The 23,552-nt window shown below is 39.9% G+C and overlaps 4 protein-coding genes across 11 annotated transcripts in view; 2 read left to right on the top strand and 2 right to left on the bottom strand.

Annotated features, from left to right (window-relative positions):
* Positions 1-117: 117 nt before the first annotated feature.
* Positions 118-9,001, bottom strand: tmem120b (transmembrane protein 120B). Its single transcript, XM_085413845.1, has 12 exons — positions 8,851-9,001; positions 6,322-6,440; positions 6,047-6,163; positions 5,905-5,964; positions 5,707-5,802; positions 5,525-5,614; positions 5,342-5,407; positions 5,198-5,259; positions 1,733-1,825; positions 1,403-1,467; positions 1,149-1,217; positions 118-579 (listed from the first exon to the last, which is right to left on the bottom strand). Exons 1-12 carry the CDS (start codon positions 8,911-8,913, stop codon positions 463-465), a joined length of 1,017 nt encoding a protein of 338 aa, XP_085269971.1. The 5' UTR covers positions 8,914-9,001; the 3' UTR covers positions 118-462.
* Positions 9,002-9,236: 235 nt separating this feature from the next.
* Positions 9,237-11,667, top strand: morn3 (MORN repeat containing 3). Of its 6 annotated transcripts, none has more exons than XM_085411278.1 (7): positions 9,237-9,326; positions 9,959-10,126; positions 10,226-10,383; positions 10,469-10,628; positions 10,717-10,901; positions 11,065-11,396; positions 11,486-11,667. In XM_085411278.1, the coding sequence occupies exons 2-6, from the start codon at positions 9,982-9,984 to the stop codon at positions 11,128-11,130; spliced, it is 714 nt and encodes a 237-aa protein (XP_085267404.1). In that variant the 5' UTR covers positions 9,237-9,326; positions 9,959-9,981; the 3' UTR covers positions 11,131-11,396; positions 11,486-11,667. The 6 variants fall into 6 exon arrangements, with proteins under 6 accessions (XP_085267404.1, XP_085267401.1, XP_085267399.1 ...); XM_085411275.1 differs by having other exon boundaries at positions 9,239-9,376; positions 11,041-11,396; XM_085411273.1 differs by having other exon boundaries at positions 9,248-9,406; positions 11,041-11,396.
* Positions 11,668-12,779: 1,112 nt separating this feature from the next.
* On the bottom strand, positions 12,780-14,877 carry orai1b (ORAI calcium release-activated calcium modulator 1b). The gene is made up of 2 exons (XM_085413840.1): positions 14,617-14,877; positions 12,780-14,511 (listed from the first exon to the last, which is right to left on the bottom strand). Exons 1-2 carry the CDS (start codon positions 14,728-14,730, stop codon positions 13,954-13,956), a joined length of 672 nt encoding a protein of 223 aa, XP_085269966.1. The 5' UTR covers positions 14,731-14,877; the 3' UTR covers positions 12,780-13,953.
* A 534-nt stretch (positions 14,878-15,411) lies between these two features.
* Positions 15,412-23,552, top strand: part of kdm2bb (lysine (K)-specific demethylase 2Bb) — a 30,183-nt gene continuing 22,042 nt past the window's right edge. For 2 of the 3 annotated variants that reach the window (XM_085413836.1, XM_085413835.1), the window contains exons 1-12: positions 15,412-16,158; positions 16,708-16,852; positions 16,956-17,034; positions 17,177-17,223; positions 18,272-18,450; positions 18,606-18,712; positions 20,808-20,901; positions 21,047-21,200; positions 21,313-21,428; positions 21,998-22,118; positions 22,498-22,904; positions 23,013-23,099. In XM_085413836.1, the coding sequence (XP_085269962.1) occupies positions 16,114-16,158; positions 16,708-16,852; positions 16,956-17,034; positions 17,177-17,223; positions 18,272-18,450; positions 18,606-18,712; positions 20,808-20,901; positions 21,047-21,200; positions 21,313-21,428; positions 21,998-22,118; positions 22,498-22,904; positions 23,013-23,099 (1,581 nt within the window). In that variant the 5' untranslated portion in view covers positions 15,412-16,113. Of the gene's footprint in view, positions 16,159-16,707; positions 16,853-16,955; positions 17,035-17,176; positions 17,224-18,271; positions 18,493-18,605; positions 18,713-20,807; positions 20,902-21,046; positions 21,201-21,312; positions 21,429-21,997; positions 22,119-22,497; positions 22,905-23,012; positions 23,100-23,552 lie in introns of those variants that run through there. The other variant, XM_085413837.1, reaches the window with a different exon arrangement.

The raw sequence follows: 23,552 nt of genomic DNA, 5'->3' as shown, positions 1-23,552 counted from the left end.
GTTTTGATCATCATTACTTCACAGAAGTATGAAGCATGTGTGTGACAGACGTTAGGTCTTCAAAGGCAAACTATTTTCTGTTCTGTTAAACGATGCTACCTTCCCTCATTACTTGCATATGATTTGAACAGAGGCTCTCCGCTAAGGTTCATGCACAGACACAAACACCCAAATAAACGCACTCTTTCCACACACACACACCTACACACACACACACACACACACACACACACACCTATCAGGTGAACGTCACTTTGTGATGTGCCCATATGAACATCAACACAGTCATACATATGTAAAAACATGTTTGTCAGAAACTTTGGCCGGACGCTGCTGCCCAAGACAAAACGGTGGCTTCAGCCTCGTCGTCTCGACCTGATCACACTCTGTTCAGTCCATCAAGCGATTGTGCGTGTTACTTCAAAATGACTGGCCATTGAAGATGCCTCGCTGAGGTTATTCTCAGTCAGTTTTTTGGACCTTCTCCGGGTTTTTCTGAACTTTTTGGTGGACGACTTTTACCGTGGTGAGAAAGTTTCCCAGGAACAGGACGAGAAATGTTAGAGCCAGCATGAATACCTAAAAGAAGAAAAAAGGGTTACAAGTCATGGCATGTGCAGCTGTGCGTCTTTCAAACAGGACACGAAAATGAAGACGACTGTTCTAAAACGCATCATTTCCTAACACTTGTGTTCGCAGACGGTTCTTGCTGTGATGAGGAAAGTGCAGGCACAGCGCGAGCAAAGTTCAACAGATTGTAGGCGACACTGAACATGGCACAGTTATTAGTGTCAGACTGGGACTTTCCCGCACAACCATCTCTGGGGTTTACAGAGAATGGTCCGAAAACAGAGAATATTCAGTGAGCGGCACTTCTCTAGGTTAAAAAGCCTTCATGTCAGAGATTAGAGGAAATGAGACGGAGGATGAGACTCAGATGGTAGGGTCAGAATTTGTAAATATAACTCTGAATACGACCCCAAATGTGGCCTTAGCTTATACTGCTACCAAATATACATGAGGAATGTACAAATGAGATCCAAAAGAAGCGTCTCAAACATTTTCCTCTTACATAAAATTATCTTTGAGCGCTGCTTCAACATGTCGGTTTGACATTTAAGCACTTGAACTGCAAATGCGATCCTTACCTGCCACTCCTTACAATCCTCATGGCTTGCCAAGCGGAACAAGGTCACAGAGTTGTACAGCTGCCAAAACTGTGAAAGAAGAGGAGGCATCATCTTTCATGATGTTGCTGCACAGACACATGTTTCTTTTAAAAAACGCCAGGCCATTTTATGCTCTTAATGCCCAGTGAGGATCTTGTGCAGTCCTCCTGAAAAGTGCAATCGAGCAATAGAAGTTTTATATTGGATACAAGTAGAAAAACATGAAAACTTACATGGCCAAAAAATAGAAAAGGCAAAAGAAACGTGAGTCCCCTCCACATCCAAGATTGAAATCCCTCTGCAGAGACAGAAAAACAGTCACTTGTCATGTTTTGTTTTTTTGGAGTGCTCTCACTCCGATTTCACTGCTCAACAGCTTGACGTTTGAGATGTTTGAGGAAGCAGATCTGTGTCATCGGTGCTCCAGCGTGTTGGGACATCTGTGACCCTGCACGCTGTTAACAACTGCCCCCATCTCTCACCCATCCCCCATTTCCCCCACCCAGACATGATGTTGCAGATGACTCAAACAACTGAAATGGTTATCATCAAAAATAGCTTACCCACTGTGAGGTCCAGCTGATTTCTCTCTCCCAAAGCTCGCAGCCTGTATAAGCAGCCGCTCTGGTAGTAGTACTGAAGGAACTGAACAAAGCCTGGAGGAACAAAAAGATTAAAAATAATTATTCATCGCTGCACTTTGTAACCACGTTCTTATTGTAGAGCACTGATGGCAACAATAACAATCAACAAACTGCAGCTCTCCATGTGAAGTTTGGCTCAAAACCACAAGTTCTACATTCGGTTGAATCTGTCAGGCAGACTTTTTTTTTTTTTTAATTATTACGCTTTCAAACATTTGACTTGTCATCCAAAACCCTGACCAGAGAGCACCCTCACAGAGTTGACACCTCATGATATACATAGCAACAAGTACAACCGCCAGTGTGTCACATGACTTCCCTTCTATACTCAGGAGAAGACATATTTCCACAAACTGCTTAACAACGGCTGATGAAGCAGCTACAATCTCATCATTTTCCATCACTGTTAAATAAACTGCTCTTTGTTATAGTCCGGTTAGTTTTTAGGCCTTTCTACAACCTTATTAAATCCAACTATCAACTTTAAATCATCTGTATTATTAAAGCTCTTATTTAAAAAGGTTCTCACCAGGAACCTTTTTACAGACATTTACAGCAAGTTCTGCAAATACAGATCAAATCTAATCCCAGACTACAACAAAGATTTAATGAAGCTCTTCACTGACAGCTTTTTATTTGTGTACCTCAGCTCAATCCAGTTGTATGGCTCCATCCAATGACTTGTACAGTTTAAGAGTAAATATACAGACACATAATACAAAGAGACACGGTTTGCAAGAGCAGTTGCAGACACACTAATAAATCTTAGCTGCCTACAAATGGAAAGGAAAAGTATTCAAATCCAGTTTTTCCAACATCATTGTGAACATGAGATACTGTGACATGACTTTCTAACTACTGTATTTCTTTGTAGTACAAACTTGTAAGTAGGGATGGGTACCGATGATGGCACCGGTTCTGACATAAACGGTAGTAACCAGACCGAAAAGCAGCGCACATTTCGGTGCTTTATTTCGGTGCTTTTTTTTCCTGAGCTGTGATACACTTCTAGCCAATAATTTTACGTTTCCGAGGATAGTAGGCGGGTCCAGGTACGTGCGTTCTTTTAGAGCAGAGCTACAGATTAAAAATGTCCAAGGCGAAGCGGTCATAAGTCTGGCTGTACTTCACAGCAAAATATGCAAACTCAGCAACCTGCAACAAGTGCTTTAAGGTGATACTGTGATACTGTCAAAGGAGGTAACACCTCAAATCCGATGAAACACCTGGCGACGCATAGCGGGTTTTTTTAAAAGCCCAGAAATGCGCCGTATGATAGCTTGCTGCGAGACCTCACACCGAGCACATCTACTGTGCGTGGGTTGCCTGTTATCGGACCCGGAGTTAGCAATATCCCCCAAAAACACGAAGAGGAGAGTCCTGGCCCCTAGCCCTGTCAGTGTAGCAGAAATGATGATGGATGATGATGCAGCAGCAGCAGCCGTTCTTCTCTGCGTGAGTAGCTTAATGTTGTTCGCGTGTAATTTACGTTGAGTAGGCTAACCACGTTATTACATTAATGCATGTAAGGTGAACTAGCAAACATCATCATAGCTACATGCGGCTGTCTTCTTGTTTGATGGTAGATACTCCCTTCACCCTGGCCAAAAAGGCTAAAATGACCAAAGAAAAAGTGGAAAACAGTTAAACATGAGAGGTTTTGGACAAAGTTTGTGTTTTTTCCATTGTTTAAGCACTGCTTCCAGCCAAGAGTGATACCATATATGCCCCATAGCTGCAGAAAAGGCTAACATTGTTATCTTTTTACAAAAAACCAGCTGAACATGAGAGGTTTTTGGACCAATTTTGTGTTCTCCAGTCTTTGAGCACCGTTTGAGCACCGGCACCGTTTCAAAAGTACCGATTTGGCACCGGTATCGGATAAAACCTAAACGATACCCATCCCTACTTGTAAGTCATCACCTTTAAGTGCTGCCCCATCCTGAAGTCATTCAAAGTTTTTGTTTTATTGGGGGGTTATGTAACAAATTTGGTTTTGCAAGTGACCTGACCTTGCCCTCTTCTGGCACAGTGTGGCATCACACCACAGTGTGACTGCATGTGAGCGTCTGACATGGGAACATTCGAGGGAAAATAGTGATGAAAGCATCTGAAGTTTGTTTTACCCCCTCTGGGTCCTCAACTAGAGCTTTGATTTACAGAGTGTGTGTGTGTGTGTGTGTGTGTGTGTGTGTGTCTCCCCTTTTTTTTTTTTTTTTTTTTTTTTTTAAATATTGAAATCCCAGATTTTAGACCTTAAGCTCAAGTGCATCTTCTCTCTCCATGCACAGTTTTATGCAATAATTGGCTGAAGGGCAGAAATTATTATTTTCATCCCTTAAATATCACAAAAGCCAAATAAAATGTGATAGAAGCACCTCCAGTCTGACAATTTGCTTTTTAATATTTCTTTTTGTTTACTTCCGCAAATAATCAAAATATATTTGTCTCCGTCTCCAGGAAGACACTCGTATTGCCAACTATTGATGCAATTGGTAGTCATTTATTTGGCACTGCGACAGCATGGTGCCTCAAATGTGATGCAGTGTGGCAATGTTTGACGAAACAACAGAAAACCATGTGAAATGCATTATTTGTTATGAGGTTCCTTATAACAAACAGGAAAGGCTTTCATGCTTAAAACCCCTTTTTTTAAACTGAGGTTTAAGTCAACCCTAAGTACTTTTAGTACTGTACTTCATCTATACTTTTCAGTGGTGTGCCCAGATTGCTCTGCTGTCATGATGTAACTGAGCTGTTTATGTTGGACTTTGAACTATTAAATCTTGAACTGTTGCTTTTAAAGAAGCGCAGGAAGGGGAGTTGGAAAAACAGAAGAATACCTGCTGAAGTTCTGAGCAGCAGAATGAGGAAAGGTGAGAGATTTAAGAGACTTTGACTGTGGGATGGTTGTTTCTGCCAGACGAGCTTGTCTGAATATTTCATAAACTACTCAGCTGCTCTGATTTTGCCCACATAACCATCTCTAGAGTTTACAGAAAATGGTCCAAAAACGAGACAACACCCCATGTGAAAGCTCAAATAACCTCAAACTGGTTTCTTAAAAATCACAAAGAGTTCACTCTACTCAGATTACCTCCAAAGTCATCAGATCTCAGTCTAATAGAGGACCTTTGATTTATTGGAACTGGAGTTTTGCATCACATATGTGCAGCTGACAAATCTGCAGCAACTGTCAATATGGAGCAAATGTTTCGAGGACCATATTGAATCTTACATGTCATGAAGAATTCTGATCTGAACGCAAAAGGGTTCCCAACTTGGTACTAACATCTGTATCTAATAAAGTGGCCAGTGAGTGTAAAAAAATAAGCTAATTTAGCACCACTAAGTAAATGAATTAATCTCATGGATTCATCTTACTTTGATAGATGGAGAAGGCAAGAAACTGGCTCCTGAACATCTGATACATAGCTCCTTCTGGCCTGAGGAAAGAAAAGACCAACTCATTCACATTTCCCAAAATAAAAACAACACAATGCTGAATCAACAAAGACAATATCTCACCATGTCAGCATAACACCTGACAAGAAGGTGGAGACATAATGGTGAGACACCCACCACCCTTTGATCCTGAAAAGAAAAAAGGAGGAACTTGAAAATTTTCCCAACTAAAAATCTTCCATAGACAAAGGCTTTAATTTAAAAATAACCCACTAAAGGATAAATGCTCCGATAGTAGCAACACACCTGGAGCCGTTGTTTATGAGGATGCTTTCCCTTATGGTCAATGTGCAGTAGTACCACACCAACAAGAAGTTGAAGATTTCATCAGTGACCCTAAACAAGGCAGAAAACAAATAAATAAGAAGCCAATCCTTAATAAAATAACACCACCAGTCATGCTTTGAGGGGGAGGTAGGTTATCTCACCGACAGTTTAGAAAGAAGAGGCAGGTTATTGCTCCGAACATCAGGATTATTGTCATGTAAAGCTTGAACTTCTCATACTCGTCTTTGTAGGCAAATCTTTGTACATAAACGGAAGAAAGAGATGATAAGAGACTGACATAAAAAACAATCTGAACCCACAGCGGGAACCTGCTCCTGAGGCTAAAAGGTGACACATACTTTGCCTGGTTGCTGAGAAGGGTTACATTCACGTTGCCCAGGACCAAATTCAAGTATAGTCTGAAAATGAAAAGCATGCAAGTTAATGAAATAAAGCTTAGTGATTACAGCAGATCTCTCACTAACAACAAATAGTACTCACCCATTTTTCTTTGGCAAATATGCTTCCATGTCAAAGAAAACATTTTCTTTATCTTTTATTTGTGTTTTGATGTCAGTTATTAGTTTCAGCTCTTTCTCGTCACACGTCTGTGCGCACCTGTAAGGAAAGCAGAAGGGCAAAAAGAGAAAAGACGAAGGATACTTTTCACTCTCCATGATATCACCGAAATCAAAACCAGATCATTTAAGTGCTTATTTTAGTCGTGGGAAACCGTCGACTACTTGCTTGACTACTTTTATAGCAGGTGTACTTACTTGGTTAAACTGTGCCTCAAGTCTTTCAGACATTTCCTCTGTTTACTGATGGCGTTGCTGCAAGTTGCTTGAAGACTGGTGAGCTCTTCTAGTTTTTGTCTGTATATTTTGTGAGTTTCCTGTGAATAAATTAAATACATGTCTGGTTAGAAACATCTGCTGAAATGCAGAAATAAGGATTAAGCACAACCAGCTAGGACTTAAAGATAAATACAGCCACAACTGAATCAAAATACAAATACAAAGAAAAGCCAGTGGGTGTTTACAGATTAACTTCAACTGAAATTTGTCATATTCCCTTGAAAACCTTGTTTGATAGAATAAAAATGCATTATTATCCCACACAAGTCTTTGCCAAGCTTTAAAAAACAAACAAAACAACAAAAGATGAAACTTTTGGCTCATAGTCTCTTTCAGCAGTAGTGGAAAAACTGTCCAACCTTTCTGTATGAAGACAAACCGCAAATTCCACAAGATTTTTTAGTAAAATAAATACTCAGGTTTACTTGCGCTCATAGCTACACTGTCATCACTTTCTCCCCATCAAAAAGCATGAAGCATCTGATACACACACACACACACACACACACACACACACACACACACACACACACACACACACACACACACACACACACACACACACACGTCTGTCTTTTACCTGACAGCTTCAATAAGAATTATAAATTAATTAAAAGTAAATTATATCATTTGGAAATATGAACTGCAGTTCAAACAATTAGTAGACTTCAAAATGTAAATAGAAATGTCCTGGCTAAACACTGAAAACTGATGACACACCCATATATAGTCATGCTTCTAAGTTTAAGTTCTTTTATCATTAATTACATACCCATTTTTATTAATCCTATTTATTCATTCTGTTCATTTAGTGTCATTTTAATCCTAAGAGAAAGTACAATGAAAGTTTGCCTATGTATAATGACAATAAAAGTTCATTCATCCATTCATGCTGAGAGTGACTCACTATCCTCTGAATCTTTGAGCCTTTAATACTCTGTTCTTCAGTGAAACAGTCCCCGTAAGCGGATCCTATTGTCATACATGTAAACTACATGTAAGTTTGCTAATCAGGGGTCAGATTCCTATCCCCCTTAGAGCCAGTTCAACCCCCTTTGTTGTACCTCCATCCATCCAGCACACCATCACAAAAGCAGGACTGATCTCTTCAGCAGAGAACAGTAATTGTTTAATACTTGTCCTATGAGTGTCCTTATGATGAAATAATTCAAAGTTAGCGACACTACAAAAAGTAGGGAGAACTCCCCAGCAATTAATAGGTAAAAGAAAGCAATCTACATGCAGCTCTCATTTGTTGTGTTTCAGCATTCTTTGTTTTATCACATGATCATTTCCTGACATCAGTTATGATGAGGCAAATGGCCTGTTAAAAGAATGGGTTATACCAGTCAGCCAGTACTGAGCACACGATCTAAGTACACGTCCATTCAAACTGACACGAAAACGATGCAAAATCTGTTTTAAATTCTTCTATGGGTCTGGCACCAGTCTCTCTCTCTCAGAGGTCACATAATCATCATATACAGATAAACAGATAAGTCAGATGCTATGCAACTGGCCTCCTGGTCCCAAGATCTATACACACAGGAGGAATCAGCTTTTAGCCATCGTGGCCCCAGTGTCTGAAGGTGAATGACTCCACCTCAGTGGCAATTTAAAAAACCCTTGACTTTTGTTTTTTAATTGAAGTGGGCTCAATATTTCTGTACGTGTTAAAGCTTTACGACATTTCTTTTATCGTTTCAAAATTTGTTTACACATTTGTTTATAGTTGTAAAAGTTTAGTCAAAATATGTGTATTAACATTCTCTAAAGAACTGCAGCTGTTTGAAAGATGTAAATAAAGCTGAAATATAAAAGCTATAATATGAACGGGAGGCGGTTTCTGCTCAGTTTCAGATCCACGTGTGCACAAACTGTGAGGTGTCTCAGAATCAGAGATTTTAGGCGAACAATACAGTTTCTTATCTTCATGTTGTTCAAAGTTAGCAAACTATGGCTAACGTGAGCTAGGGTGTCAACTTCACGATGGCTGCTGATGTCCCCAAGGACTCCTAAATAAATCACCCAAGCCAAAGACCCAGAAACTAATTTGTGAAGCCACTTTAACCTCTACCTCAACTTCGGTAGCAATGATTTAAAATTAGTCAATAGCACAACAATGCAGTGTGCGGTTAGCTAAGTTACTGTATCTGCTTATTAGCAGCAAAGCACATTAGCCCTAAGAGGACTATTGCTAATGTTAGCGACTACAACACAGCGATGTTACAGTAAAGTCAGAAAAATTATAAAACGCACGGCAAATATATTGCATCCCTCGGATACTGCTGCCAACAGCGCACTTATTGGCTCGATGCTCGGTTTACGGATGACCTGAGAATGAATGGCGAATAGGAAAGAGCTAGACAAACTGCTACAGAACCCTGCATGTCCTCGACGGCACGCTAGCACAAATTATACTATACTCGTTTAAGAGTTTTCAGTCACCTGTAATTGTTGATATTCCTCATCAATTTCCTCCCACTCCGCCTGAAACCTCGGCTTGGACATTGCAGTGTTGTAGCTTATTCGGCGAAGAAGACTCTTTCACAAGGCTTTTCACCCACGGGCTGCTCCTGCTCCGGCCACTCAGGCGAGTTTTAACTGTCTTGTGCGGAGCATGCGCACTTCGTAAACCGCCGTGATGACCAAACACTGTGGTTTAACCACGGTTGAAGCCATCAAACAGTAAATAAAAAAAACTAACGGCAGATAAATAAAACATGACTTGTGGATTAAAAATGACACCCAAACATGTTAAACTCGAATTTTTAAATGGTCTCCCAATTACATTTATAAGTCACCAATAACTGTACACATTGCTGTTGCTAGGATACAGCATACAAACTTGCTCGCCTGCTGCTGCTGGTCACCAGGGAAGCTGTGTACGGCTAGTCGTGTAACATGTTTTCTGGATTTCTTCGGTAAATTAATGGCTTTTGTTTGGCAAAGTTTGCAAGCGGATTCAGTTTCAGTAAGTTATCCGCTTGGAAACTCCGCGAAGGTACAACTACTTTGCTATTTTGCTTTTCCACGTTTCTATTTTACTTGTAATGCTAACTAAGCTGGAGAGCTTAACTAGTTTCCTTAGATTACCTTGTGGCTACTTTTCATATTCTGAATTAGAAAATACAGTTTTGATATACAATTAGACATCATGGAAAAGTGTGTTTAAAATACTGTCAATTCCTAATTAAAACCTCAAAGAAGGGCAGTGTTTTTTGTTGTTGTTGTATGAATTTGGTGATACGTACTGCTTAATGGGTATGGAAGCTTGTTTGTGCCACCAACAAAACTTTTTTTTTTTTTTTTTTTACATCTATCAAGTCAAAAATGTATGTTAGGTATCTCAAAAAATAAAATATCAACTTACTAACTCAAACATGACAAAATAATTTTAAAGTTTGAGTTATTAAGTCATATTTTGAGACAATAACTTTAGATTTTGACTTATGGGTGGCAAAAAATACAAATAAAAATATTTGTTTTCATTTTCAGTGGCAGAAAGACAGCAAACATGTATTTGTTTTTTTAAATTTCATTCTAATGCTTACAGGTTTCATCAAGCTACAACTAGCAATGCCATTTCTCAAAAGACCTCCAACTAGTCCCCCATTGTCAACACTGCTGGACATTAAATCACAGAAATGTGGACTACGACACACAGTTTTCTCAGCCAGTGGAAACGAATACACCGGGGAGTGGCAGAACAATAAGAAGCATGGTGAGATATAGTTTGTCGTCAGCTTCCACTCAACTCCTGAGAGGTTCGAAGTATAGTGCAGCTGTCATGTTTGCTTGTTTGTTTATTTATTTTTATAAGGCAAGGGAAATCAGGTTTGGAAGAAGTCTGGTGCCATTTATAATGGAGAGTGGAAATTCGGAAAACGTGACGGGTATGGTACCTACAGCATTTTACTCCCAGAATCAAAGAAGTATGTGAAGAAGTACTGTGGTGAATGGACAGATGGAAAGAAGCATGTATGTATCTGCCATAATGTTTCACATGCACGCTACAAGACATATCGGTATGTATGGTCAGTGATGTACTTGTCCGGCTTCTCAGGGGTATGGCACATACTTTTACAAAAACTCATCAGTGTACGAGGGGGAGTGGAGCGAGGACCAACGGAGTGGCTGGGGAAGGATATACAATGCAAATGGAGACATCTATGAGGGCAAGTGGCTGAAGGATAAGAATCATGGAGAAGGAATCTTTATATTTTGTAAGAGAAAATTTTCTATACATGCATGTGAATCAAAACTAGATTATAATTTGGATGTTATAATGCGACTTTCAAATTTTTGTTTAAGCAAATGGAAACAGGTATGAAGGTAGCTGGCGAGAGGGGAAGAAGGATGGTCATGGAAAGTTCTACTACTGTGACAAAGGCCAGCTTTATGAAGGCCTTTGGGTGGATGGAGTGCCAAAATGTGGGACCCTGTCTGATGTTGGGAGAGATGGCGCACCAATGCCTGCAAAATATCAGATTCCAAAGGTACAGCGTTGCTTCTGACTGTTACAGCCATGGATCAAAATTAAATTACACGACTAATTACATTACACTGCTTACATGACATAATCATATGAGCACTGACAACAAAGCCCTGTTCCATTTGTACTACTGTGCATGAAAGCATGCACTTATCTTCTATTTTCAGGTACACCTGATCGATACTCAGCTGGTTTTAAGGGAAGCCGAATCAGCTTACCTTGGCCGGTTCTGATAAACAACAAGAGGATCAAGAGCAAGTTTCCACTTCACCGCATGCTTGCTGATAAAGAATAAAAAAAAAAAAAAAGCATAATGGGTTCGCAGCATGTATCCATTTTGTCACAGATTATTTGTCCTTGTCAGAGGGGCAAAATCCTTTAATCATCCATTAATGTGACAAATTTATCTGTTGCCAATGCCAATTAAAAGTGTTTAGATAATAGATCATAAAGGAAAAAAATGCCTCATCAGATTTTTTATATGTATGTATGTATGTATGTATGTATGTGTGTGTATATATATATATATATACCTCTTAAGATTGAAAACATTATATTGGATGACTTCATAAAAATATGAGCACACAGTTGAAAGAGATTGTCATATGATAAATTCAGTATTACACATCCATCTGTTTGTCATATGGTGTCTGATCACACATTAGCCTTGAGTGTGTAAATCCTTGTGAACTTGTAACTAACACACAAGCCGCTTTGTTCTGTTTATAGTTTGTGTAGTTGTCCTAAGAATAAAACACTAGTCCTAACAACCAGTCTGTAAGAGGATGATATTTTGCTATGTTTACCACATCTAAACCTTGAAAAATACTACTGCTTCTCAAAGAAATACAAAAAGATAAAATTTCATATTATTCTATATTCATCGCACACGCAGTGATATATTTCACTACATTTCTTTTTTTCTTAATTTTGGTGATTATGGAATATAGATGAAAATCAAGAATCCTGTATCTAAAATTATTAGAATATTTAATTTAGAGTTTGAGTAAATTACTATTCAAACAGTATAAATACAGTGTATCTCACGGTTTAGTTCAATACCACCAACCACAATCATGTGGAAGACTGCTGACTTGACAGTTGACTAGATGATGATGATCATCACTGCGAATGAACACAGGAAGTCATTGCTGAAAAGGCTGGCTGTTCTCGAGAGTGCTGCATCACAGGATTTAAAAAGTTGACTGCTAGTGTGGCAAGAAAGGGTGCAAAAAAGATAATCACACCTTTGAGAGGATTGTCAAAAACAGCTGACTCAGGAAGTGATATTCAGGCACTCCTGAAGCAGAGACATCACAAATGTCTTACCTCGGCTAAAGATGAAGAACTGAATTTGCTCAGCGGTCCAAAGTTCTCTTTTAAGACGAAAGCAAATGTTGCATTTTGTTTGCAAATTACAGTCTTAGAGGTTTGGAAGAAGAACTGAGAAGCGCAGACTCCATAGTGTCTGAAGTCCAGTGTGAAGTTTCTGCAGTCTGTGGTGATTTGAGGTGCTGTATTATCTGCCGCTGTTTTGGTGTGTGTCCTGTGTTTTACATCAACTCCAAAATCAACACAGATGTCTGCCAGGGTTTTCCAGTGCTCTGCATGCTTCCATCTGCTGACAAGCTTTAAGGAGATGCCAATTTTCTTTTCCAGCAGGACTCAGCCCCTTCCCACAGAGCCAAGCATTCTACTACAAGGTGTGCTGACTCTGCCGTTACTGTGTGCAAGTGGTCAGCCAACTCAGGAGACTGGATTTCAGATTTTCATGAGCTACAAGCCATACTCATCAAAATTAAAACAAACAAAAAAAAAGCTTAAAATGTCACTCTAAGTGTAATATGGTTTCCCCTTTAGAAATACAAAAAAAAACCCAAAAAACTTTTTCATTATATTTTAATTTTTTAGAATTCACTAGCAACTGGATTATGGCCATCTATCAATGTTCCAGCTGCTTAAGTAAACACATCTCTGACCACATTTGGACTACAGCCTCACATAGACTCTTAATTCAAAACTTTTTATGTTAAAAACACAATTGGAAAGCTCTCCGTATGTACTTCAAGACTGAATCACAAAGGCAAAATGCCAGTTCAGAATATGTGAGTGCTCAGACTCTTCAAAATACAGCACTAACAATTAATATTAACATTAAGTTTCCAGCAGAGATCCCAATGAGATTATAAAGCTGTGTTAGTGTGTATAAAAATGTCAGCAGTCTAAGGCAAACAGATAGGACTAAGCTCTTTTTCATACATATACTGCATAATTTTCTAGATAATCTAGTGTGTGATAACACAAATGTCTGGCTTGCTCTGACATTAGAGGCTCTTTATCCTGCCAGCTCCATAGTGCAAAGTCTGTGTAATATAAGGACAGAACATCTATCTATTGGCAAGTCAGCATCCTCACGAAGCCCAAACCAGACTCTCCACACGCAGTCACATTTTTTGATTTTTGCTATGATCGTTAACTTTTAACATCACTTTGTGAAAAGGTGTTTATTTGAACACCACAGCCTGTGCAAAACGAGACAGCAAAACATACTGAAGTTGTACTGTAAGTTGTGCAGCTGATTAGTCGACACAAATGGAGAGCATTCTGAATGCAAATGATGAACATTTAAAAAAACAAAAACAATAAGACCGTGTAAATAAAGGGTTAAATACACGTGGTGCACATGGTAATATACATAAACAAATGAAGTATTCACTGACAGACGGTTAAATAAATACAGCAGGCAGCAACAGACAGGATTCCAGGTTACTGTTCAGACATCTCTCCCATACCGTTGGAGATCAGTGAGGCAGCTACCACTGTTAAGACTTTCCGATTTCAAGCTACATGCAGCACGGCGGATATACGAGTTCACAGTCAATCAAGTGTGTTTTCTAAAAAATACAACTGTTCTTCACAAAATAAGTTTCACAATAAAGAGTGAGATTAATCTTCATTCCTGTAAAAACCATAGAAGCCAATAACGAGGCTTCTGACTTGGAGAATTCCCAAAGGGGTCACGAGTTCCAACACAGATGTGCATCAGCTGGACCCGACTATGGGAAATGTGAGCTTGGCGACTGCAAGATGGAAGATTCTCCTCTGTTATCAAGCTCGTTCTGTAGCCTGGTGAGGTTGGAGAGCTCCTCCAGCTCCTCAAACTGTCTGTCAGTCTTGTGGCTCACCAAGGAGCGATAGAAATGCACAGCGAAGACTATGAAAACCAAACCAAAGGGCACCATGATGGAGGTGGAGGTAATGGCAGCAGCCACTCCGGAGGAAACTGTGCTGTTGCTGGATTTGTTGGGCTTGATGGGCAAAAACTTAACCCAGCAGAGTAGAACCACCTCTGCCAGGAAGAGCAAAGTACCAATGACTGTGGAAAACGCCCACGCCAGCTCAATGTGCCGGTGCATTCGCTCATGTGGGGACTCCTTCACCGAGTTGAGATTGTGGACGTTGCTCACGGCCTCTATGTTGGGTAAAATGCAGGTGCTGACCATCAGAGCGAACAGGTGAACGGCTACGAGCACAGTGGTGCAGGCACTGAAGGCAATAAGGAGGGCAGGTGGGTAGGGGTAGCTGTTGTCCAGCTGCACTTCTACCATAGCCACCTGAGAAGACGGAAGGAAACGGGAAACACAACGTTACAACACAGGTCAGTAATGTCCTCTAACAGATTCGGAAGAGTGCCAGTGCTTGCCAGGAGACCGTGTTACCATAGCAAATCCAGACAGCAGAGCCGAGGTCCGACTGGAAGCCTTCAGTTTAGCTCGACTCAGGTACAGCTTTCTCCAGGACAGCGCTTGCAGGGAATGCTCGTTCAGACTCATACTGCGACACTTAGCAAAAACACTCTGTTACTTAAAAAAGGACAGCGTACACTTACACAGCATTTAACCTCGCACGCTAACTGAACTGCGGAAGCAATTTCTTGTCGTTCTTCAGCGTGCCGCTGTACCGCCTGCACCTTGCATTACCCATAAGTCTGCGCGCTCCCATGGAAACATCCGCTGCTGAGCATTTGCTTTAAAAACATGGTGCTACTCATTATTAATTAGTCAGCGATAATAGTGTAACTACGGAGTTATATATGTTAGCTTGTTTCTGCCAGTATAAATAAATACATACATTTTTTGAAAAAATGGCTAAAGTCACATTTTGCCGGTACTTACTCAACCGTATGAGTAAATAACTCGAAAATTGAGGAAGTATTTGGAAATTCGAGATGTTAAGTTGAAATTTTGAGAAAATAACCGGAAAATTCAGCTTAGCTACGCTTAATGGAGGCTTGTTTCCGCCATTGATTTTTTTTTTAAATAAATAAATAAAAATGATGCCAGGCAGAGGTAAGTTCAAATTCGGAGTTATCTCAAAATGTTCTCAGCGCTTTAAGTTGGTAAGTCAAGATTTTGAGTTAACCTATAATTTCGACTGAGCTACGTTTTACGGACCCTTGTTTCTCCCAGTGGAAAAAAAAGAAGTAGAAAATAAAAATAAAATGATGCCGGGGAGAGGTGAGTCGATATTTGGAGTTATCTCAAAAAAATTGAGTAACTCAAAGAGATAAAAATATGACTTAACAGTTTCGAGTTATGAAATTAAAAAATTTGCAACAATAACCCCAAATTTTGAATTAACTCTGTACTTTCCTCGCACTAGGGAAAAAGGAGAAAAAAACTGATTGAATAGCTTGAAATTTCAAGCTATTTAGTTAACATTTTAAGATAATAACTATTTTTTTTTTACATTTTATCTTATTTTTCAGCGGTGGAAACAAGCTTATTAGAATTGCACGTGTAAAACTTATAAACAAAGAAATAAAAAATAAACTTTTTAAGTTAAATGTACCGTTCTTTATAGTTTAATAAACGTGAGTAAATATACCTCCTTTTTATTGCTTGATGTTTAAAATAGATATCAGCGCTATTCGATAACAGGGGGTTTAACCAGTATTAGTATCATTTTCCCCCCACTACTACAATAAAACCGTGTGACGTGGGGAATGTTTATTGTTGGTGAGCGAGGTTAAAAAGCGTACTGACATGCCGTGACGTTGTCCAACAATGTTTTGGTTCCTGGCGGTGACGTAATACACAAAAACATGGTTCCCTTGTTTTGAACCCGTAAAGCGTGCTAAGTGTTTTCTCTCAACTTCGCCACGCACGGAGATGCATTCGCGAAACTGAGTGGCCGGAAAACAATCGTAAAAGACGATGGCTCAGGCCGCAGAGACGTGTGCTGAATCCGGACGCAGGCTGGTGTGTACCATCTGCCATGTTAAATGTTAGCTTATGAGGCGAGACTGGCAGCGAGCTAATTAGTTAGCTAAGCTAACCCTCGCCACTGTGAGCGTTGGGATATCTGTCAAGTCACTTAAGATGTCCAAGTTTAAGCAAAACGAGGAAAAACGGCTAACTGTCGCATTTTAGAGTCTATAACTTCTTTTCTGATCGCAGTAGTTGAGCGAGCGTAGCGTAATTAAAACGAGATAAATCAATATCTGGAGCAGCGGAGTCGAGCAAACATTTTACAATCGCTTCCATAAAATATCACAAACAGCTGGCTTTGTAGTTTTTGCACTAGTTCACACATTCAAAGAAATGACTGCTGTTATAGTACTATCAAAACTTTAGCACAACCCACTGCTCCAGTTTGAAAGTCACACGTAAAATTAACGATCGGTTCCCTCACACGAGTCACAATGACCGTTCAAGGGGGGCAGAAAGTGGCCTTTTGGGGTAGAAAGAGTTCTCTCTTTCCGCGTGGCTCTGTTTTTGTCTTGTAAAACATCTCGTTTTCAATGGCAGCGCTCCATCTCCCGGACGATGTACGACGAAAACGAGGACCTGTCTGACGTGGAGGAAATTGTAAACATCAGAGGGTTCAGCGTGGAGGAAAAGGTCCTCAGTGACAGCTACAGCGCAGACTTTGTCCGGGTGATGGAGGGTAAAGGTAAAGCAGCACGGTGCATATTAGCTTTCTTATAGGTTACATGTGACTGCAGTAGTTTTCAAATAATTGCTTTGGACCTAAATGTAAAACTACTGTCTTGCAGACTTCACTTATGAGTATGTGCAAAGGGAGGGTCTAAGGATCCCTCTCATTTTTAAAGAGAAAGATCAATTAGGGATCAGGTGAGAAACCTTTCCTTTAAATGTGCAATGCCTGTGCACATGCTGTAGATTCAACCTACTTTCTATTTTATTTATATATATATTTATGGTTTTAAGTCTTTGGGAACTAAACAACATGCATCCCTTTCCTATAAATATGCAGAATGCCAGATCCAGAATTCACAGTCAGTGAAATTAAAGGACTAGTTGGTAAGTAGACACCGATGCACACACATGCATATTTTTACCCGTGCATATACTTATTACTCTTAGCCTGTGTGCAAACACGACCAAAGTATATCTGCATCTTCTTCAGAGAATAAGGGCTTTTGCATTGTTGTAAAAAGTAAAAAAACAAACAAACAAACAAACAAACAAACCCCAAAACAGTCTGTGATATGGTGAGGCTCCATGCTGACTTAAAAAAATGTAATGAAGTCATGTTTCATGGTCAAATTTCCTTTTAATTTAATTTATGATGAAACATGTTCAGTCTGCACTAACTATGACTAGGCATGTGGGAAGTTTCAGGATAATGAGTAGCTGTTTTAGTTTTGTCACAACAATTTGCTAATTTTATCTGATATTATAGAAATTGCTAACTTGAAAGATATAGTAGAAATGATTTATTTACTGATCTGCCTACCAACCATCCAAATCTAGTGGATGTTGCCGATGCCAAATGCTAGAAATGGACATAAAAAATAGAAGAGAACGTCAAAAAAAGTCACATTTTAATCATGCATGTTAATACATCAGTGTTGTTTTTTGTATTTTTCTTAGGAAATAAGTTATTTAGTGAGCATGCATCTGTTAGTCACTCTGCTGTATGCCTGTATCTCTGTCTGTGTCTACCTCTTGTACTATTGTGTTATGTGTGTAGGATCATCACGATAGGTTCACCCAGGGCCTCTTGCTCATATTGTGGGGTTATGTTAAAGGTCTCATCATGCTGTTTTCTGTTTGCGACTGTTTTCTAATGCAGTGAAATATAATTATGTTAAGTGTGCCCTGGAAGAAATTGAGCCAGGGTATGATTGGGGTGTAGTTGCCCCATCTAGTGGTTAAATTTGGGAATTACAAATAAGAAGTACTGCTCTTGTTCATAGTAGAATATTTTGTAACAGTACAACTTCTCTGTGTATAAATATGACAAAGCATACGCCGACTCACAGACAGACTGCACTGGATTGTGTGTTGATGTTGATGCGTATGATCTCATTGGCTAAATTCATCATATCCTGGTTGTTTTTCGCAGGCAGTCGCCGGTCTGTGGACGTTATGGATGTGAGCACTCAGAAAGGTTCTGAAATGAGCATGGCTCAGTTTGTCCGCTATTATGAGACGCCAGAGGAAGAGCGGGACAAACTGTTCAATGTCATTAGCTTGGAGTTCAGCCACACCAAGCTGGAGAACCTCATCAAGCGTCCCACAGTGGTAATCTGCCCCCGACCCTCGCTGTGTATCATACTATAAGAGGTTTGATAGAGGTCACAAATCTGGTGAAAGATTCAAAGAAGAATGACAAAAATAGAAGATGATAGAACACTGTGATTGGTTGCTGAATGGTGCTGCTTTGATTGCTCTTATAGGTGGATCAAGTGGACTGGGTGGACAACATGTGGCCTCCTGGTTTGAAACAAAGCCAAACTGAAGCCACCAATATCATCTCAGAGATGAAATACCCCAAAGTGCAAAGGTATGCATTGCACTGTTGTGCTTTTGTTTTTATGAAGTTCTCTTTGGAGCTGTGTGTCAGTCTACGAGGGGTGAAAAAAAACTGTGTGTAGAGCAAGAAAATAAATACTAATAAAAAGAAAACACTTGTAGAAAATGTCTGTTTCTCCTCCCATCTCTCATCCATCGCTCCATCACGGTAGAGTACTGCATACTGTCACCTCCTGTACGTGCTCCTTGTTGTTGCTAGGCAGCAGGATTTTTTCCCCCTCGCATAAGAGAAAGGTTTCTAACAACTGTGGTCTGACTGCACACACACACCACTCAGCCAATCAGCCGTTGAAGAGTCAAAATGAATCAAAACCAGGGCTGCCTGTCTTTTTAATGTCAGCTGCCCATATTTTCTACTGTTACACTTAAACCCTGCTAATCTCCTGTATTGTTCATAGAGGTTAGGGAGATGCTGGCAGTGGTTTAGGGTGTAACAGAGTAGAATATCAAACAAGACTATTTTACTGCTGCAATTTCAGCACACTGTGCAGAAGCTAGTTTAGAATCTATTACTTAAAATAAAGCCATTTTCTAAAATATAAACATTTCAGTCATCTGTACTCTTGTATTTTTCCCTTCAGCACACTCACTGGTGTCCCCTTTGCCTAGAGGCTTCACTTTAAAATTGTTAATCTAGTATACTGTTGCATGAAGACACATCCCATGTTGTTTCTCACCTCCTGTTCTATTTAATTGGACACCAGCTTTTTGTTAGGTACACCTGTTCAACTGCTCATTAACACAAATATCTAATCAGCCTGCTGATGTTCAAACTGAGTGGGGAATGGGGAAGAAAGGTGACATAAGTGACTTTGAACGTGGCATGGTTGTTGGTCCCAGACTCGCTGGTCATATGAAAATGTTGATTTACTGCACAGCCAACCCATCCAGGTTGCTTTGAGTTGATACGAAGGCAACAGAAGCTCAAACAACTTCTTGTTACAGCCAAGTTATGCAGAAGAGCATCTCTGAATGCATATCTTGGACTACAGCAGCAGAAGACCACACTGACATTTTTAAGATGGGGGCAGACCAACATGAAAGCATCCATCCATCCATCCATCCATCCATCCATCCATCCATCCATCCTTCCTTCCTTCCTTCCTTCCTTCCTGCATTGTATCAGTGGTTCAGCCATCTTCTAATGGCTGCTTCCTGCAGGATAATGTGCCAGATCACATAGCTCAAACTGATTTTCTTTTAAACATGACATTGATGTCACTGTACTCAAATGGCCTCACATCAATATGAACCAACATCTGAACTGGAATGACTGACTGTTCGCTTTATAATTTCAAATAAAGTTCAGAAAAAGAAAAAAAAAAAACAGGAAAAAAACCAAAAACAATATGAACCGACATCTGAGGTATGTTCCCAGCACCTTGTTGAATCTATGCCATGAAGAATTAAACCAGCTCTGAAGGCATAACGGGGTCCAGCCGAGAACTAGTGAGGTGAAACTAGTGATATAGCTGTGGAGCGTTAAATTTTTTATTATTGTTGCAGTGAAAGCTACCCTGGATATGCTCTCATTTATGATTCACTAGGAACTCAGTCTTCTTTCATGCGGTGATAACACACAAGTCTTTAAATTAAAAAGCTGTGAAATAGTCAATAATGATGTCAGGATTTTTTTTTTTTTTTTAATTTTGGCTTTGCTGTTTGACGGATGGTTCAACTGGCAAAATTCAAACTTCTTTTTATTTGTGAAGGTGTTAGATTCTCTCTCAGTGGCATTCACAGTATCATCGTGTGCAAGATGTCCTTAGAAGGGCTTTCCTTTAAATGTCTCCAAGTCAGTGGGGATTCTCTTAGAGATTATACTCTTTAGCTAAATTGGCAAATCATTTGTGTCTTGGGGTTCTAATCATTCCTAAATTAATTTCTAGAGGAGAATTGCCTTATTGTGAAGTGTTTTCTACGCTGTGTCGCTCCCGAGAGTTACCTGTGTCGGTAGCATCCTGAGATTATTGCTGCCTTGTAATTAGCCATGTTGTGTTTACCACTTTTTTCTGTTTACCTATTTACTTCTTATCTCTTAGATGATTTTCTAATTTCCTTTGTAGGTATTGTTTGATGAGCGTGAAGGGCTGCTACACAGATTTCCACATCGATTTTGGGGGAACTTCAGTTTGGTATCACGTATTCAAGGGACAGAAAGTAAGTTTATTCTTTCTTTGTAAAGCTTGGTTGCCTCTTTAGGATATACTGATCACACCTACGAAGACGTCTGCTAATATTCCTCAAAGCTTTGAATGTTGTTAACAGTTACAGACTCTAAGTAGAAATGACTGCTTCTCCTCAGGTGTTCTGGCTTGTGCCTCCAACTCCCTATAACCTTGCCCTGTATGAGGACTGGGTCCTGTCAGGCAAGCAGAGTGATGTCTTCCTGGGAGACCGAGCTGATGGATGCCAGAGAGTGGAGCTTCAACAAGGATACACCTTCTTCATCCCATCTGGTGTGTTGGCATGGTTGTCTTAAAGTAGCCAGCAGGAATAGATTAGGCTCCGTTAATGCTCAGCTTTGAATATTTGACCATTTTATAACACATTTAACTCTCTGTAATTAAGGGTGGATCCACGCTGTCTACACTCCCGTGGACACACTGGTGTTTGGAGGCAACATTCTGCACAGCTTTAACATTCCTATGCAGCTTACCATCTATGAGATAGAGAACAGGACAAAGGTAGGAGTCTATTTTCTCCACTTTGTGGCTTAACTCTGATCTGGACTGCAATATAGTAAACTCCACGTGGGAGAAATTAATCTCTCTGAGAACCAGGGGAAGGTGAAAAGTTTACCCTTGAGAGAGACAGGAGAATAAGAGGTGTGGGCATTTGCAAAACTAATTTTTGGATAAAGTAACCCTTTCTTGGGTTCTTTCTATATTTTACTTGCGTTGTGCATTAACATCTTTGTGGCTATCTTTTTCCACTTCCTGTTAAATGTGAGCTGGTCTGCTGGGATTACAGTTGCATTACTGAGAATTCTGCATAGCCTCTGACTGTCAGAGCACAAGATACTGCTACAGATAGCAGCCGCCTCGTTCCTTATAGTCCTTTATAGTTTGACTTACGCTTTAAGCTGTTTTTTATATGCATTAAAGCTTTTGTGGTAATGGAAGGCCAACTTTGTTTTAACCTTACTTAAATGACCAATCATTGAAAGCATCCATTTGAGATTTTCATTTACTTTTTAATGGTTCTTTAATTGAATCTGTCATTTTTAATTTTTTTTGTTTTGTCATCCCTTCAGGTTCATTCCAAGTTTCGTTTCCCCTTCTATTATGAGATATGCTGGTATGTCCTGGAGAGATACCTGCATTGCCTTACCAAACGGTCCTACTTTTCTCAGGAGATCCGTAAAGAATCTATGGGTGAGTGAAAAACCTCAATTACGGCACCAAAGTAATTGCACTCTATACCTCTTTGTGACCAACAACCACCAGCAACTGCTCGCCGGCTGGTTGGGTAATACATATTTTTCCCTAGCGACATGTGGTTGCCGGGGAGGGGAAGGGGCACTGACTGGAGCCTAACCCAGCTGGTATGTCACAGGAAGTCACTTTAGATCAAACTTGAATGTTTCAGGGGTTTGGATGTGTTGTTGTTGCTTTGTTATATGTGCTAACCTACAAATTGACCCATAATTTCAGGATTACTAACAGGTGCTCCCCAAACTAGAGAAATTATTTGCTCATTGGTATGCCCGTTATCAAAACATCCATTATAGGAAATCTGCTTTCATCCCTGCAGATTTTGAGACAAAGTCAAAGACAGAAAGCCCCTCCTCTGACTCCAGGAGTCAAGACATGAACGAGGACTCGTGTGGGACTCATGTCAGAGATGAGCAGGGTGAAAAACTAGAGAGAGTTCCTCAGGATGGACCCTGCACACCCGACAATGGGAAGGGCCAACATCTCAAAGCTGTTTTATCCATCGACTCTGAGGACAGCTGTAACCCCAGCTCGGCCTCTTTAGATTTCCTTAAAACTCCTTCAGACTCTCCAAACTCAGAGCCTCAGAATAAATGGATTCATTTAACAGAGTTTGAACTGAATGGGCTAAGGACGCTGATTGAAAAGCTCGAGTCACTCCCGGAAAATAGGAAATGTATTCCAATGGGAATAGAGAACCCCCAAGCGCTGTTGGATGACTTAAAGGTAAAAAAACCAAAAAACCAAACATGTTTGCGGCATGCCTTCAGATTACTTAACAGACAGGAATCATAGTTCGGCCCTATTTTGATTTTGTTCTCTGTGCCCGTCTAGGTTGTCTTAAAGGAACATACTGATGATGACCCTAAATTAGCCATCACTGGATATCCTGTGGTGTACTGGCCTAAGAAAACCATAAAGGTAAGAAAGTGTCACCTGCAATACATCTGTTTTCCAGCAAATATAGTGTTTTTACTTAATTTTCAGGCACTTGAGAATCATTTTATGTGCTACATACCTGTGTAGTACAAAGCTTATGCACCTTTTGCTTAAATTTGTGGTGCAAGCAACATCACTGAGTATATTTTAAATAGATATTTACCTATCAATACAGGTGTGCATATTTTATATATTTCTTTACCTATGTTATATAGGTACATATCTGGTACAGGACAATTATTAATGGCTAAGGTCCTGTCTTCCCTCACTCATCCCACCACTCACTGCACTCCTTCCCTTTAGCAGGAGATTTAACAGTTTGCATAATTTTGTCATAACGGGCTGCAGTATTGCCTAATGAAGTAAATGATTAGATATTTTTGCTCCTCTGCATAATTTGACATGTGTTTTGTTGTCATTAATGCTTTTTGGTGT

This window comes from Rhamphochromis longiceps, linkage group LG7 (assembly GCF_057381845.1).
Source record: "Rhamphochromis longiceps isolate RC_006_pf linkage group LG7, R_longiceps_female_GT1.1, whole genome shotgun sequence".
Taxonomy (NCBI): Eukaryota; Metazoa; Chordata; class Actinopteri; order Cichliformes; family Cichlidae; genus Rhamphochromis; species Rhamphochromis longiceps.
The sequence above is the reverse complement of the archived record's forward strand: the minus strand, read 5'-3'. Positions and strand labels throughout refer to the sequence as shown.

Bases quoted from the DNA above. Each gene is read 5' to 3' on its own strand.
- tmem120b (XM_085413845.1), bottom strand. From the start codon at position 8,913: ATGTCCAAGCCGAGGTTTCAGGCGGAGTGGGAGGAAATTGATGAGGAA. The intron at 5,408-5,524 runs GTGTGTTGCTAC...TTTTCTTTTCAG, and splicing joins CTCATAAACAACGGCTCCAG to GATCAAAGGGTGGTGGGTGT. The intron at 1,218-1,402 runs GTAAGTTTTCAT...CTTCTTTCACAG, and splicing joins CTTTTCTATTTTTTGGCCAT to TTTTGGCAGCTGTACAACTC.
- morn3 (XM_085411275.1), top strand. From the start codon at position 9,982: ATGCCATTTCTCAAAAGACCTCCAACTAGTCCCCCATTGTCAACACTG. The intron at 10,384-10,468 runs GTATGTATCTGC...CCGGCTTCTCAG, and splicing joins GGACAGATGGAAAGAAGCAT to GGGTATGGCACATACTTTTA. The intron at 10,902-11,040 runs GTACAGCGTTGC...TGTGCATGAAAG, and splicing joins CAAAATATCAGATTCCAAAG to CATGCACTTATCTTCTATTT.
- orai1b (XM_085413840.1), bottom strand. From the start codon at position 14,730: ATGAGTCTGAACGAGCATTCCCTGCAAGCGCTGTCCTGGAGAAAGCTG. The intron at 14,512-14,616 runs GTAACACGGTCT...CCGTCTTCTCAG, and splicing joins TGCTGTCTGGATTTGCTATG to GTGGCTATGGTAGAAGTGCA.